Source organism: Hevea brasiliensis, chromosome 16 (assembly GCF_030052815.1).
Source record: "Hevea brasiliensis isolate MT/VB/25A 57/8 chromosome 16, ASM3005281v1, whole genome shotgun sequence".
NCBI classification, from domain to species: domain Eukaryota; kingdom Viridiplantae; phylum Streptophyta; class Magnoliopsida; order Malpighiales; family Euphorbiaceae; genus Hevea; species Hevea brasiliensis.
In genome coordinates this window covers 39614537-39627627 of record NC_079508.1, presented here as the reverse complement: position 1 = coordinate 39627627, position 13091 = coordinate 39614537, and the positions used below count along the sequence as shown (strand labels likewise).

At 34.3% G+C, this 13091-nt stretch overlaps 1 protein-coding gene across 1 annotated transcript; it reads right to left on the bottom strand.

Annotated features, from left to right (window-relative positions):
* Window positions 1-2461: 2461 nt before the first annotated feature.
* On the bottom strand, window positions 2462-10689 carry LOC110634243 (disease resistance protein RPV1-like). The gene is made up of 6 exons (XM_058137905.1): window positions 10463-10689; window positions 6662-7378; window positions 5294-6392; window positions 4893-5168; window positions 3377-4792; window positions 2462-3261 (listed from the first exon to the last, which is right to left on the bottom strand). Exons 2-6 carry the CDS (start codon window positions 7177-7179, stop codon window positions 2746-2748), a joined length of 3825 nt encoding a protein of 1274 aa, XP_057993888.1. The 5' UTR covers window positions 7180-7378; window positions 10463-10689; the 3' UTR covers window positions 2462-2745.
* Window positions 10690-13091: the final 2402 nt, after the last annotated feature.

The window sequence follows — 13091 nt, the reverse complement described above, 5'->3', positions numbered from 1 at the left end:
ACTTAGGTAATTCTAGTTTGAGTAGAGCTCGTAAATAATTAATTGATTTTGATATTAAATTTGATTAGATTGATTCTAATATAATGTTAAACCTATCTGCATCTGAAACTCGCTTTACTTTCAAAATTAAATCAATCCTAAATGAGGAACGAGGGAGAGAGGGATGTCACTAATAAGAAGCCACCCCCTTTCAGATCTGATTATGAGTTGAAAGAATTTTTGTAAAGAGAGAAATTTTAGAGAAATAGACAATTTAATTAATAATTAACACTTTATTTTTTACTTAATTAAATTAAATTTTACTAAAAGTAAATTAAAAAATTAATGCCTATAATGACTAATAAAATATTTACCAATGACCTATTTTTTAAATGCTCTAAATGCTAAAAAATATAATTTTTTTAAAATACTCTAAATGCTAAAAAATACAAAAAAAAATTTCATAGGACAATATTTTTTGCAAAACAAATGGATACCATACCCCAATAGATAAATAAACTCCGTCTTTTCATAAATGGCTTTAAGAGTGTCACATCCATCACTCTTCTAGTGGAATAGGTACATGAAAACTTATGAAAAAAAAAAAAACTTTCTGAAAATTCCATATTAATTACCGTCTAATGAACACATTCAATTCATGAAATTTGGATTCTTTCTAAAATAATCTCATACTCTTAATAATAACATAAATTAATGAAATATAGACCAAGTTAAAATCCTCACTGTCAGCTAAGCTGCCTAAATTGTAAAGGGTGGCAAATGGAAGCATTGCACTAAGTAAAATATAATTTATATATTAATGTGTATGCAATTGACCATTTATCAAACTTTTGCTCTCTGCCTCCTCTTTTTGTTATGACAATGAATTGCTATAAACATATTTAGAGTATTGTGCATACCTGAAATAACTATTAGACACCTTTTTAATGAGGATGATATATGCATAACTTCAAAAATAAAATAAATAAGAATACTTTTACATATGCCAAATTAGTTTTAAACTTTAACTTAGCTTAATTTAAAGATTAAATTTCAAATCCTAATATGTTATGTAAAAGTCTATAAAATTTTACCGAAAATTTAGTAGCATCTTAGGAGTATAAACGTGTTAAGCTGTTCAAAACTCAGCTTGATAAAAATTTAATTCAGTTTGGCTCATTTGCTTAATAAATCGAGTTTTAACTTAAATTTTAGGTTCATTTAATAAATGAGACAAGTTTCATATGTTTCAACTTACCACTTAATGCTATATAGGAGTTAGATCGATAATATTCCTAAATCCTATAGCAAGCCTAACTTATTACATGTTCAATAATAAACCCATATCCAATAAATAAGTAGTCTAACTTATTACATCTCTCTCTCTCTTCTGTCCACTGCTCTACCACTTTTTTCTTTTATTCCTTTCTTTAAATCTCCCCAATTTCTATTTAGTTCTTGTCATTTCATTATCAAAAATTCAATACAGCTCCACTAAGGTTTGTTGAGTTTTTCATAAAAAATTGAGCAGCAAAAAGAATTATTCTAATTATGTTGATTTTAATTTAAAATTATTTTGTAATTGAGAATTGGGTAAATAATTGAAATTCCGCTTTATTTTATTGTATAGATATTATTTTGCTTCTTTGATTTAATTAATATTAAAATTTATCATATAGAAGCCAATGAAGATTGGTTTATTTAGTAAGACTTATTCAACGCTTTTATTAAGTTGTGTGTTCTCTACACTAGGAGAACCTTCTCTTTCCCAAACTTTTAAGGTGTATATATATGAGTGTGTGAAAATTATTTCAATCTATTTAGTTTGATGTCAACCTAATATGTGTTAAAATGTTTATTTTGTTTAACCCATTCAGTTTGATATCGTTCTAATACAATTGTATCTACTTGTTTTTTTGTTTTGTAAGATTTAAATAAAATGAGCAAAATCTTCAAAATAATCTCTTGTGGAGATTAACTTAGAAAATAAAATTACTTTGTTACTGAAAACAAGATAACAAAATTTTAAATTGATATTGTTTTTCGTAAAATAATTAATTATAAAAAATTTATTAATTTAACAAAAAAAGTAAAGCTTCTTCATTAAAAAAAACATATAATATTTTTTCAAAATCCTAAATAAATTATATGTGATAAATTTTATTAAAAAATTACAGAAATACCTTTAGAGTTTATTAAATATTACCTACTAGATTTTTTTAAAAAATATTAAATGTACTTTTTTATTTAATTTTTTTCATTAAATTGATAAAATTTTTCATAATTAACTATTTTACAGAAAGAAAAATTATTTTATAAAAGTCAAATAAAATTAAATGTAAATTTTTATTAAATAACCTTATTTTTTTAACAAAATGATTCATGGAATTAAGTAACTACATAATACACTTTTAGAAAACATTCGGTTGAAACTTTTTCTTCAAAATAAACATGCACAAAAGATTTCGAGAATGCCATGACATGCACAAAATAAACAAAGTTTGCCTTCTAAAGAGTTCAATCTCCGTTCGTAATGACAATTCAATGGTGACAATTGACGTTATTTAATTTATCATAATACCACAAGCTTTCAAGCTTAATATATTGCACAATAATTGTTCGAGCGCCTCTCAAAAGGTTGCTCAAATACACGAGCTTGAAATGAACGAAAGTTTCTGCTTCCACCAGAACAAAACTCAAATCTTTTTGAAGCTTTTAGGTTGTGGTTCTTCAGTAGGGCTGCTACTTCCACCAGTGTCTGCTCCATCAAAGTAAAAAAAGTTTTGCCCAGTTATGATCCCTTCCTTTTCTTTGATTATTTTTTGGTGCACATATAAGGCCGACTGCACACTTTCTAATTTCCAAGTCCCAATCAGATTCTGTGTTGCCCCTAAATGAAACTGTAATGCGATCAAGCTCATTCCCTGAATCCCAATTTGGGCATTCGCGTGTATACATTAGCCAAAGATGATCTGACCCAATTTGAGCAGAATTTCTCACTGGCTTACTACAGATAGTGCGGTCGATGCCGAAGAAGACAACATCATTAAAACGGAAATCAGCTCTTATGGACTTTTCTGGGCAATGATTGTCATATCTTCTATATTTATCTGGATAATTCAGACGTCGAAGTCTAAAAATAGCGCAGACAGCAAATCCCATCGGATTAATATCATTGCAATGTGGGAGTAGATCTATACTTGCTGAAGATTCCATGCTCTGCTTTCTGAACCATTCTGGAATTTCACTTCCAGGAAGACAAAAATCGATATAGTAGGTTCCCTGTACCACAAAGGCTAAGATACTTAATATGAATGTTTTTTTGGGTGCGCGCACGCGAGCGTGAGAGAGAGAGAAAGAGAGAGAGGAGAGGAGAGGAGCTAGGGGAGAGAGAGACCTTAAAACATCTTTTCAGCGATGTCCATGCCCAACTATTGCAATTGTGATAATCGTCCAATCTATGGCAATTGAAAAGATCGAATCTTGAAAACCTTTTAGTGCCTGGCCCTAGAAGATTTGGGAAAGTTTCCAGTTCAATGCAATGATTTGCCCCCACAAATTCTACATTTGCTGGAAGTCCTGGCAGTGATCGAAGCCTTTTGCAACCATCCAAGTAAAGATGTGTAAGACTTGAAAGTTGGCTGAGGCTCACAGGTAGAATAACAAATTCATTATCACTTAAATCCAATCTCCTTAACGACGATAAGCAACCAAGACCACTTGGAACTGTTCCTTCTGTCAAATTGCAATTGCTTAGATTTAGTGATCTCAAGGATTTGAAATTTGATAATATGTTCAGTCTAAAACTGCTTAATTCCCTCATTTTGTCTCGTTCGAAAATACTCCGAATCATCCGTGCACCCCCATGTTGATGTGGGAGGGCTAGCATCTCATTTCCAAACTTCTCTGACAACTTAAGTTTTGAGCAGCCAGAAAGAGTGAGGGTTCGAAGATATTTGAGGTCACAAATGCTGCTTGGAAGAATGATAAGTTCTTTGCAGTTTTCCAGATTCAATAGGTCAAGGCCAGTGAGATGGCCAATTGACAATGGTAGTTCTTCAATAGCAGTCCCATCTAAATACAGGAGGAATAAGCGTTCCATATTTCCTTTAATTTCTGGGAACTTCTTCAATTTAAGGCAACCAGAAAGAATGAGAGCTTCAAGAGAATTGAGATGACAAATGCTGCTTGGAAGACTGATAAGGTTTCTGCAATGTCCCAGACTCAACCAAACAATGCCAGTGAGATGGTCAATTGACAATGGTAGTTCTTCAATAGCAGTCCCATCTAAATACAGGCTTTTTAAGTGTTCCATATTTCCTTTAATTTCTGGGAACTTCTTCAATTTAAAGCAGCAACAGAGAGTGAGTTTTTTAAGAGAAATGAGATGACAAATGCTGCTTGGAAGACTGATAAGGTTTTTGCAATATTTCAGATCCAACAGGACAAGGCCAGTGAGATGTTCAATCGACAATGGTAGTTCTTCAATAGCAGTCCCATCTAAATACAGCCTTGATAAGTTTTCCATATTTCCTTTAATTTCTGGGAACTTCTTCAATTCAGAGCAGCCAGAGAGATTAAGAACTTGTAAAGATTGCATTTCAATGCTGATTGGAAGCGTCTGAAGGCATCTGCAATTTACCATACTTAAGATGATGAGCCGTTTGAGAAGCCCAATTGATGGGTGAACTTCTACTAAGCTGGTACAACCATTCAGAACTAGTTTCTCAAGGTTTGGGGCCCCAGTGAGATCAGGGGTTCTTATCACGGCTTGTGAATGGCTGAGATTGACAAATTTTAACTCATACAGAGCCTGTTGAAAACAACAGAAAAAAAAAAAAGTTAGATTTCCACCATATTCCAAGATGAAAATACAAAATTATCAGTAATTTTTAATCACGAGATTATCTTACTATGGTTCCATTCCACAGTTGTTTGATGCAGCTATAAGGCATGTGCAGCTCAACAAGTTTTTCTGGTTTGAAGCATAATGGCAGAGATTCCAAAGGATACCCATGCCATTCAAGAATTCTTATCTCATTAGAAAGGACTTCTAAGCCTCGGGGAAGTTGCACATTCGAGATTTTGAGGAATCTTAGTTTGCCCATCTTTGAGAAGGCTTTGGCACTCAAGTTTACCTCTTTTTGTCTGAATAAGTTGAAAGTCATCATTTCAACTGCTTCTGTCCCCTGACAATTAAAAGCTAAGGATGAGCTAAGCACACAACAAGAAGAACAGCTTACAAGAATCACATTAACACGTTCCTTAATTATGTTAAATGGTGTACTTAAATGTGTCATCAAAATCCACTTACTAAATTTTCAGTCAACACATGATAGACATCCTCATCAGCCCATAACCTGCTGCGCTTTCCTACATCAGGTGATTCTTTCCAAACAATCTTTCGACCCATTTCTTGCAACAAATCATGCATCCACAATCTATTATTGTCATCAATAGTTATCAGAGATTTATCAATGAGAACACCAATTCCAATGGCTGCATAAAATCCAAAACTGTCAAGCAAATTCATTACATAATCTTTATCCATCCCTTTGAAAAAACATGCAACATCTAGAAATATCTTCTTTTCAGTTGGTTCTAGTCCATGGTAACTTATTTCAAGTCTATCCAAAATTTTCTTATCAGAATGTTCTTTTAGCCTTCCCAATGCACTCATCCATTGATCTACACTTCTACCTTTCAAAAAGCTACCAAGAACTTCAAGGGCCAATGGAAGTCCTTGAGAATATCTCACAAATTCTTGGGACAGCTCTACAAAACCTTCCACAGGATGGCCACTCCTAAACGCTTTCAAACTAAAAAGTTTAAAAGCGTCGTCATGATTTAATTCCTCCATTTTATACACTTCATCTACATCATTCTGAACAAGCAAATGTACATCTCTAGTAGTAATTATGATTATACTTCCTGAGCCAAACCAATAACGGTGTCCAACCAAAGACTCTAATTGGTCTGGTTTATCCACATCATCAAGAACAACAAGAATCCTTTTGCGACAAAGTCTATTCTTTATCATTTTGCTTCCTTTGTAAATATCCCAAATTTTAATATTCTCTTCCTTCAAGATTTCACAAAGAAGCTGATTTTGTAGAACAACTAGACCATTTCTTTCAGAATCAGAAATCTCCCTGACATTGGCAAGAAAGCTGCTAGAGTCAAATTGATTGGATATCCTATCAAAAATTACTCTAGCAAGAGTTGTCTTTCCAATCCCTCCCATCCCATGGATGCCTATGATGCGAACATCGTCAGACCTCATAGCTAAGCACAAATTCAGTTTCTCTAGATGATAATTTATTCCAATAAGATTCTTAGTTGGGGCTGAGAAGGCATGATTCAATCTAGCAAATATATCTTCAACAATATCTCGAATCAACTTCGCTTCATGTCTGCAAAAATAGCAGGAACAATTGTCAGATATTTCTAGTAATAAAAAGAGGATAAAACACTAGATCATGTTTGGTAGAAGATAATGAAAATGAAATGCCACGTAATATTTGGCTACAATTGACATAGATTTGCAACATTGAGCATATAATTGACTACAATAGCAACTTTCAACAAAGGTTTGGATTTTTTTTTGCATTAACCATGCACTTATTTTAAATATAGGCTGGTCTCTTCTATCATTTTTCTAACTTCATAAATATAATAATACCTGTTCTGTGAATCCCATCCAGATAGATTGGCTACTTTTGTCAGAGCAGTCCTCCACTTTTTAATCTTCTCTGAATTCTGCCCAAAATCTTCCTCATGCTTAGCAAAAGCTTTCTCAAAATTCCCTTTATGTTTCCGTACATCAGAAGGATCAACATTGTAGAACACTGGGAAAATTATTTGTCCCTTAGTGTTCATGCACTCAAGAATCTTCACAAGTTCATCCAAACACCAGCTTGATGATGCATAATTTCTTGAGAAAATAACAATTGAAAACCTTGACTCTTCAATTGCTTTCAAAAGTTCAGGAGCAATTTCTTTCCCTCTCTCAAGGCTTGGGTCATCCCTAAAGGCAACTATTCCTCTCTGGTTTAAAGCAACATACAGATGGTCTGTGAAGCATTTGCGGGTGTCCTTTCCTCTAAAACTTAGGAAGACATCATATTTCCATTGAGGGCTTGAAAAAGATGGAGAGAATGAAGATGAAGGACAAGCTGTTTGGATTCTCATGGAAGCCATCAGAGCTTACAAGTGTATTTACACCAAGTAACTTTTCTCACTTGTTCAAGCAATTTCTCACTTTCCACATCCAGTGAGAAGTGTAAAGTAAATTCTTGTGACATAACACCCTTCTCCCTACTGAAAACTTACCTCTTTGTCTCCTAGGACCGTGGAGTCTAGCCAACTGAAACTCTAAAACCATCAAAATGATCCTCAACTACATAGAGTGAGTATAACTAGTCAGTGAGCGGATAAATAAATAATAAAAGGAAACAGACAAGGGCTTAGTACTTAATAGTGCCAATATGCTACACTAGAATAAGTCAATTGAATAAATATCAATTATTTCAAATTACATAACTAAGCTAAAATAAAATTTATATTGTAAAAGTATTGCTAAAATAAATATGCTGAAATTTTATAAAATTTACAATATCCTTATACACTTACAATACACTTCATATAGATCATGCTAGCATCTCAAGCGCATAAAATAAAATTATGGCAGCCTGAGAGCAATGCTGATATCTTGGGTGCTCGATAGAGTTAACAATTTAGACGTCACAAAATGAAAGAACAAGAAGGATACTTTATTTCAATTGAAGAAAAATCCAAAAAAAAAAAGAAAAGAACTCAAAACAGAAGGAAATAAAGAAATCAATTAAAATGAAATAGTAGGAATACAATCAATACTCCCGAGCATAGTTGCCATATTACAAATTCCCAAATACTTGATGCCCTTCTCTGATTCTTCTTATTTAATATATAGGTTGTTCTTGATGTGCTTATCTTATCTCTTGCACGGTTCCTTTAAGTTGGAAACTTATTTCTTTCAAACTACTTGATTTGTGCTTCTCTTGATCAGCCTTAGATCTTTCATTTGCTCTTATCAGGTTGGGTCCACTATCCACCTTTCAAACTACCCTTATTATTGTCCCCTGCTAATGTGTCGCTTGGATTTATAATAACACTAAAATGACACTAGATAACCCAATAGCAATAAAAATACTGGTTATAGACATATTCAATACTATCCCCAAAGGGCGACCACTCGATATATGCCCCAAAAACTATGTGTATATCAAGTGTGATCCTAAAAACAGTACAATTATAAGTTGAGCAGAAAATAAATCACTTAATCAAGGTGCTATCTATTCGGTGTATATATTGAGTGTATTCTATCATTTATTCAACTGTGTTTCTAAATCTCATTTTATTTAATTATAAAACACAATAATACCGTTCTCTATTTCCATTTGCATAAGGAAAATATATCATATATAATATACATTTAATAAAATATTAGCGTTATATATTTATTCACTTACCTGTATTACAAGATACCAACTAGTAGATGTGACTTTTCCATCCATGGACCATCTAAACCATAATCAAAAGCTCCTCTTAAAAATGTAATAATACAATAATCAAAATCAACCCAAACTTCACTTTTCATAGTAAATATTTTATGAAAATTCGATAGCATTTCTCCATGAACTACACTTTGCCCCAAAATTACAACACCTGTAAAGAGCATTCGTGAGCACAACCTAATTCAATAAAATTGCCTATTTATGCAAAATTGCCTATTTAGGGCATATATATATATATATATATATACACCATTATTATATTCAACTCTCCATTCCATAATTCCATAGCAAAAGTTTTAAATTAACTTCAATTTCTATTTTTCCTCAAATCCATAGTAAAGATTCCATCACTTAAATTCTCACGTTATCCTTAGAAACAACATTTAAACCTTCCAAATAACTTCCTAATCTAAACCAATTCAATGCTCACACCAAAATTCATATCATTCCCAATGAATAGTTTAACCTTGACTTGAACTTAGACTAACACTTGCAAAATTGGATCATTATAAAGAACCATTGTTGACTATACAAATTACCTACCCTAAAAGAGTTAGAATCTCTAACATATGAGTTCAGAGAAATGGGAGAAGGATTTTTCATTTACAAATCCTTCGAGCTGCCAATATGTGGGCTTCTTTCAGTGAGTTTAAAACAAGTAGCTAGGGAAATCTTCATGTAATTAAAGTGCCAATGACTTATATGGCAGCCTCGCCTACTACTGAAATTCTTGAACCTTCGCAAGTCACCCGTAAGTTTGTTTTCACCAGAATTTTGATTCTTTCTTCCCTTTCAATTCTTATCTCAATTGGAGGCTTGGGAAGTCTTGTGGTCGTTGGAGATGTCATGGTAAGAGGAGGCAGCAATGGTATCTCTCAATCCCTCACTTGAATTGCAAATTTTAGGGCGTGAGAATTAGAAATTTTGGTAGTTTAGAGAGAAAAGGAGACAAGGAAACTGTTTTATGGTGCAAACAATAATAAATTTATTAGAAATCGGTTAGAATTTGTCATATTTGGACATGGGCTGCTGCACTTCTTCCCCTTGCTCTGTTTTCAACTTAACCCTCTCCCTTTTCTATTCTAATTCACGAAACTTCAAGTGTTATTATTATTATTATTATTATTTTAACTTTGGCTAAATCCCTATTTTTCCTTTCATTTATTTTCTCTTCTTATCTGTGAAGACTTCTGAAACATGGATGTTACACTGGAAACCGGTGATATAAAGGGTTACCAGCCTACAAAGCATCACACATTTGTGAACTTTAGAGATGGTTAATGTACACAACCGCTTTATAGAGACGCTATTTCCATAACTCAAATCCATGATCTCTAAGTCAAAAATAGAGTAACCTCACACCATAACCACCCTCAAGGAGCATAAATAATGTTTCCGTACTTTGTGCATGTGTGTGTGTTGTTAGAATTATTCATTGCGGTGTTCTGACTATCATAGGAGCGGGGAGCAGAGATGCAGAGGGAACCAGTCAGTCAGATCTTGAAAACAAGTTATATGATGGTAGCATGTACTTTCTCGAATTCTCAATATAGCTGGTTCTTTCATCGAGTTCCTTGAGTAACTACTTGTTAGTGAGATTAAAGGTTCTTTTAATCAAGTTTCAAAAGCTTTTTTATGAATTGCAGCAGAAGATTTCTGGTTTGAAACCAATCTTCAGACTATCTTGTACGACCAAAAACAAATCAAGAATGGTTTGCCAATAAACTTTTTAAACTGTGTGCAGATCTCAAAAGAAAGAAGAATATAATAACCAGATGCGCAAGGAATACAAGGTGATGGAAAATGATATTGCAAGAACAGATCTCAAAAGATAAATCTATAATATGCTCCTGATAAAAAAAAAAAGCCATAATATGCCTAGAAAAAAAAAAAAAAAAAAAAAGAAGCAAATAAGATAGTGTGCTAACCTTCAGAAAAAAGGAGCCAAAAGGAAAAAACACAACAGGGTTATGAGCCCAACATAAAGCTATCTTGAGTATTGCAGCAATTGATGGACACTCTATTTTTCTTGAATTGCATACCTCTGAGATCAGTTTCAATACTATAACTGCTCAAAAGGAAATTTTATGCCAAGAGGGACAGATACATTGGCTTCTCACTGTTTTTTAGCAAGTCAAGTGTTCTAGAAACAAAGAGCAAGTCAAGCCAAAACAATAATGCAGAAAAAATACTGGGGAATATATATATATTTTTTAAGTCATTCCCCGAAAAAGTGTTTTTTTTTTTTTCTTTCAATTAAAAGTTAGCTTCATTGATAAGTGGATAATAATACAACATGGGCCTAACAGATAACCCATTCACAGGAGCGCCCACGAACGTAGATTATACAAAAGGGATACATGCTAGCCTAAAAGTAACAAGGTCCAAGGCCATAGTAAAAACACCCTATGCTCGTTAACGGGAAGGATTAGCGGGACCAAGCACCGCTGTACGTACCAACTCTATCTGGAAGTAGTAGCATTTAGTTTTAGTAGAAATGCGTGGTGCTGCACCAAAACCCAAAGAACGCCTAGAAAAGAAAACATAAAACATGGAAAAGGCCTCTAAGAAACATCAAGCTCACCACATCAAGCTCACCCCATTCCTGTGTTTAGCTGAGAGGATCGAAGGTAGAGCTCAATGATATTGGAAATGCAGCTGTTAGTTGCCACTTATTTTGTATTTATTTAGGGCATTTATTTATAAATTTTTATGTGCATATTTATTCTTACCTTTTATTGTATGATTCTGATACAATTTTAGTAGCTTAGCTTGATTAGGAACCTATTTGTTAGCTGTAATTTTTTATATATATTTTTGATTTCTGGGACAATAAACATCAGAATTCTTATTATAAAATTTCTTAATTCTTTTACATGGTATTAGAGCCATGGCTGATGAAAAGAAAAATGAGAGTTTTGGATCAGGGAAGAAAACTTATAGTTCTTACACACTGAATTCGAATGACAACCTAGGTAACTTGATTACCAAGTTCAGTTGAAGGGCGAGAATTACGAAGAATGGGCGCGAGCTATGAGGACTGCATTGCGGGCCAAAAAGAAATATGATTTTATTGATGGATCTGTCAAGCAACCAGCAGATGACTCACTGGAACTCGAAGATTGGTGGACGGTTAACTCTATGCTGGTTTCTTGGGTGTTTAACACCATTGAACCGACGCTTCGCTCGACCATCTCTTACATGGAGAACGTAAAGGATATGTGGGAGGATATTAAATAGAGGTTCTCGATTAGGAATGGTCCACGAATGCAGCAACTGAGATCGGATCTGGCGAATTGTAGGCGGGAAGGTCAATCGATCGTGTCCTATTTCGGAAGACTCAAAACGTTATGGGATGAAATAAACAACTATGATCAGATACCAGTGTGTATCTGTGCAGGCTGTAGATGCAATCTTACCATTGAATTGGAAAGAAAGCGTGAAGAAGAGAGAGTTCATTAGTTTTTGATGGGCTTGGATGAAGAAGGATACGGAATAGTGCACTCTAATATTTTGAGTACTGAACCCTTGCCCAATTTGAATCGTGCTTATGCTATGGTTGTTCAGCAAGAGCGGGAGCGAACTATGACATGAACCAAGGAAGAAAGAGGCAATCCTATGAGTTTTGCAATTCAAGCAGGTAGTCGAAATTCAGGGGGGGATAAAGACAAATCCTCAATTTGTTCTAATTGCAACCGAGAGGGACACGATGCTGAAAGTTGTTTCCAGCTGATAGGTTATCCAGAATGGTGGGGTAGTAGACCACGTGGAACTTCTGCTAGATGAGGAGGTGGTCTTAAGCGTGGCAATAGAGCAGGACGTATCAAGAGAGGAGTTGCTCGTGCCAACGCCACACAAGCAACTGGAGTTGATGGTGGGCGTGGAATTGTGACAGATTCAGATCGAAAGGGTCTTAGTGGATTAAATGAAGAGCAGTGGGCTGCTTTGTTGGGCATGTTGAATTCTTGTCAGAATGGTGGCAATGAGAGGCTGACAGGTGCGCAGAGGATATTTCCTTGGATTATTGACACGGGAGCTTCCCATCATATGACAGGAACGTTGGCATTTTTGAGTGAATTGCGTGACATTATACCATGCTCAGTCGGGTTACCTAATGGAGAAAAGACCTTGGCGATGAAAGAAGGAACTATGTTGCTTGGAGGAGACTTGAAATTGCAAGGAGTCCTTTATGTGCCAAATTTGAATTGCAATCTGATCTCTGTATCACAACTACTTAATGATTCAAATTTGGTAATTCAACTCACTAACAAAATTTGTACTATACAGGACCTAAATTCGAGGAACCTGATTGGAGCGGGTGAGCAACGCGAGGGGCTGTACTTTCTCAAGGGGGTGACATCGGTACATGCTTGTAAGGTAACTGATGTGGGGTCTTTTGAGCTTTGGCATAAGAGAATGGGTCATCCTTCTTATAAGGTGGTAGAGTTAATTCCAGAAGTTGGTAGCATAGTTAGAAAAACTAATAAAACTTGTGAAGTTTGTTTTAGAGCAAAGCAAACAAGAGAGATTTTTTTTTTTCTAGTAATCCAACTTCTG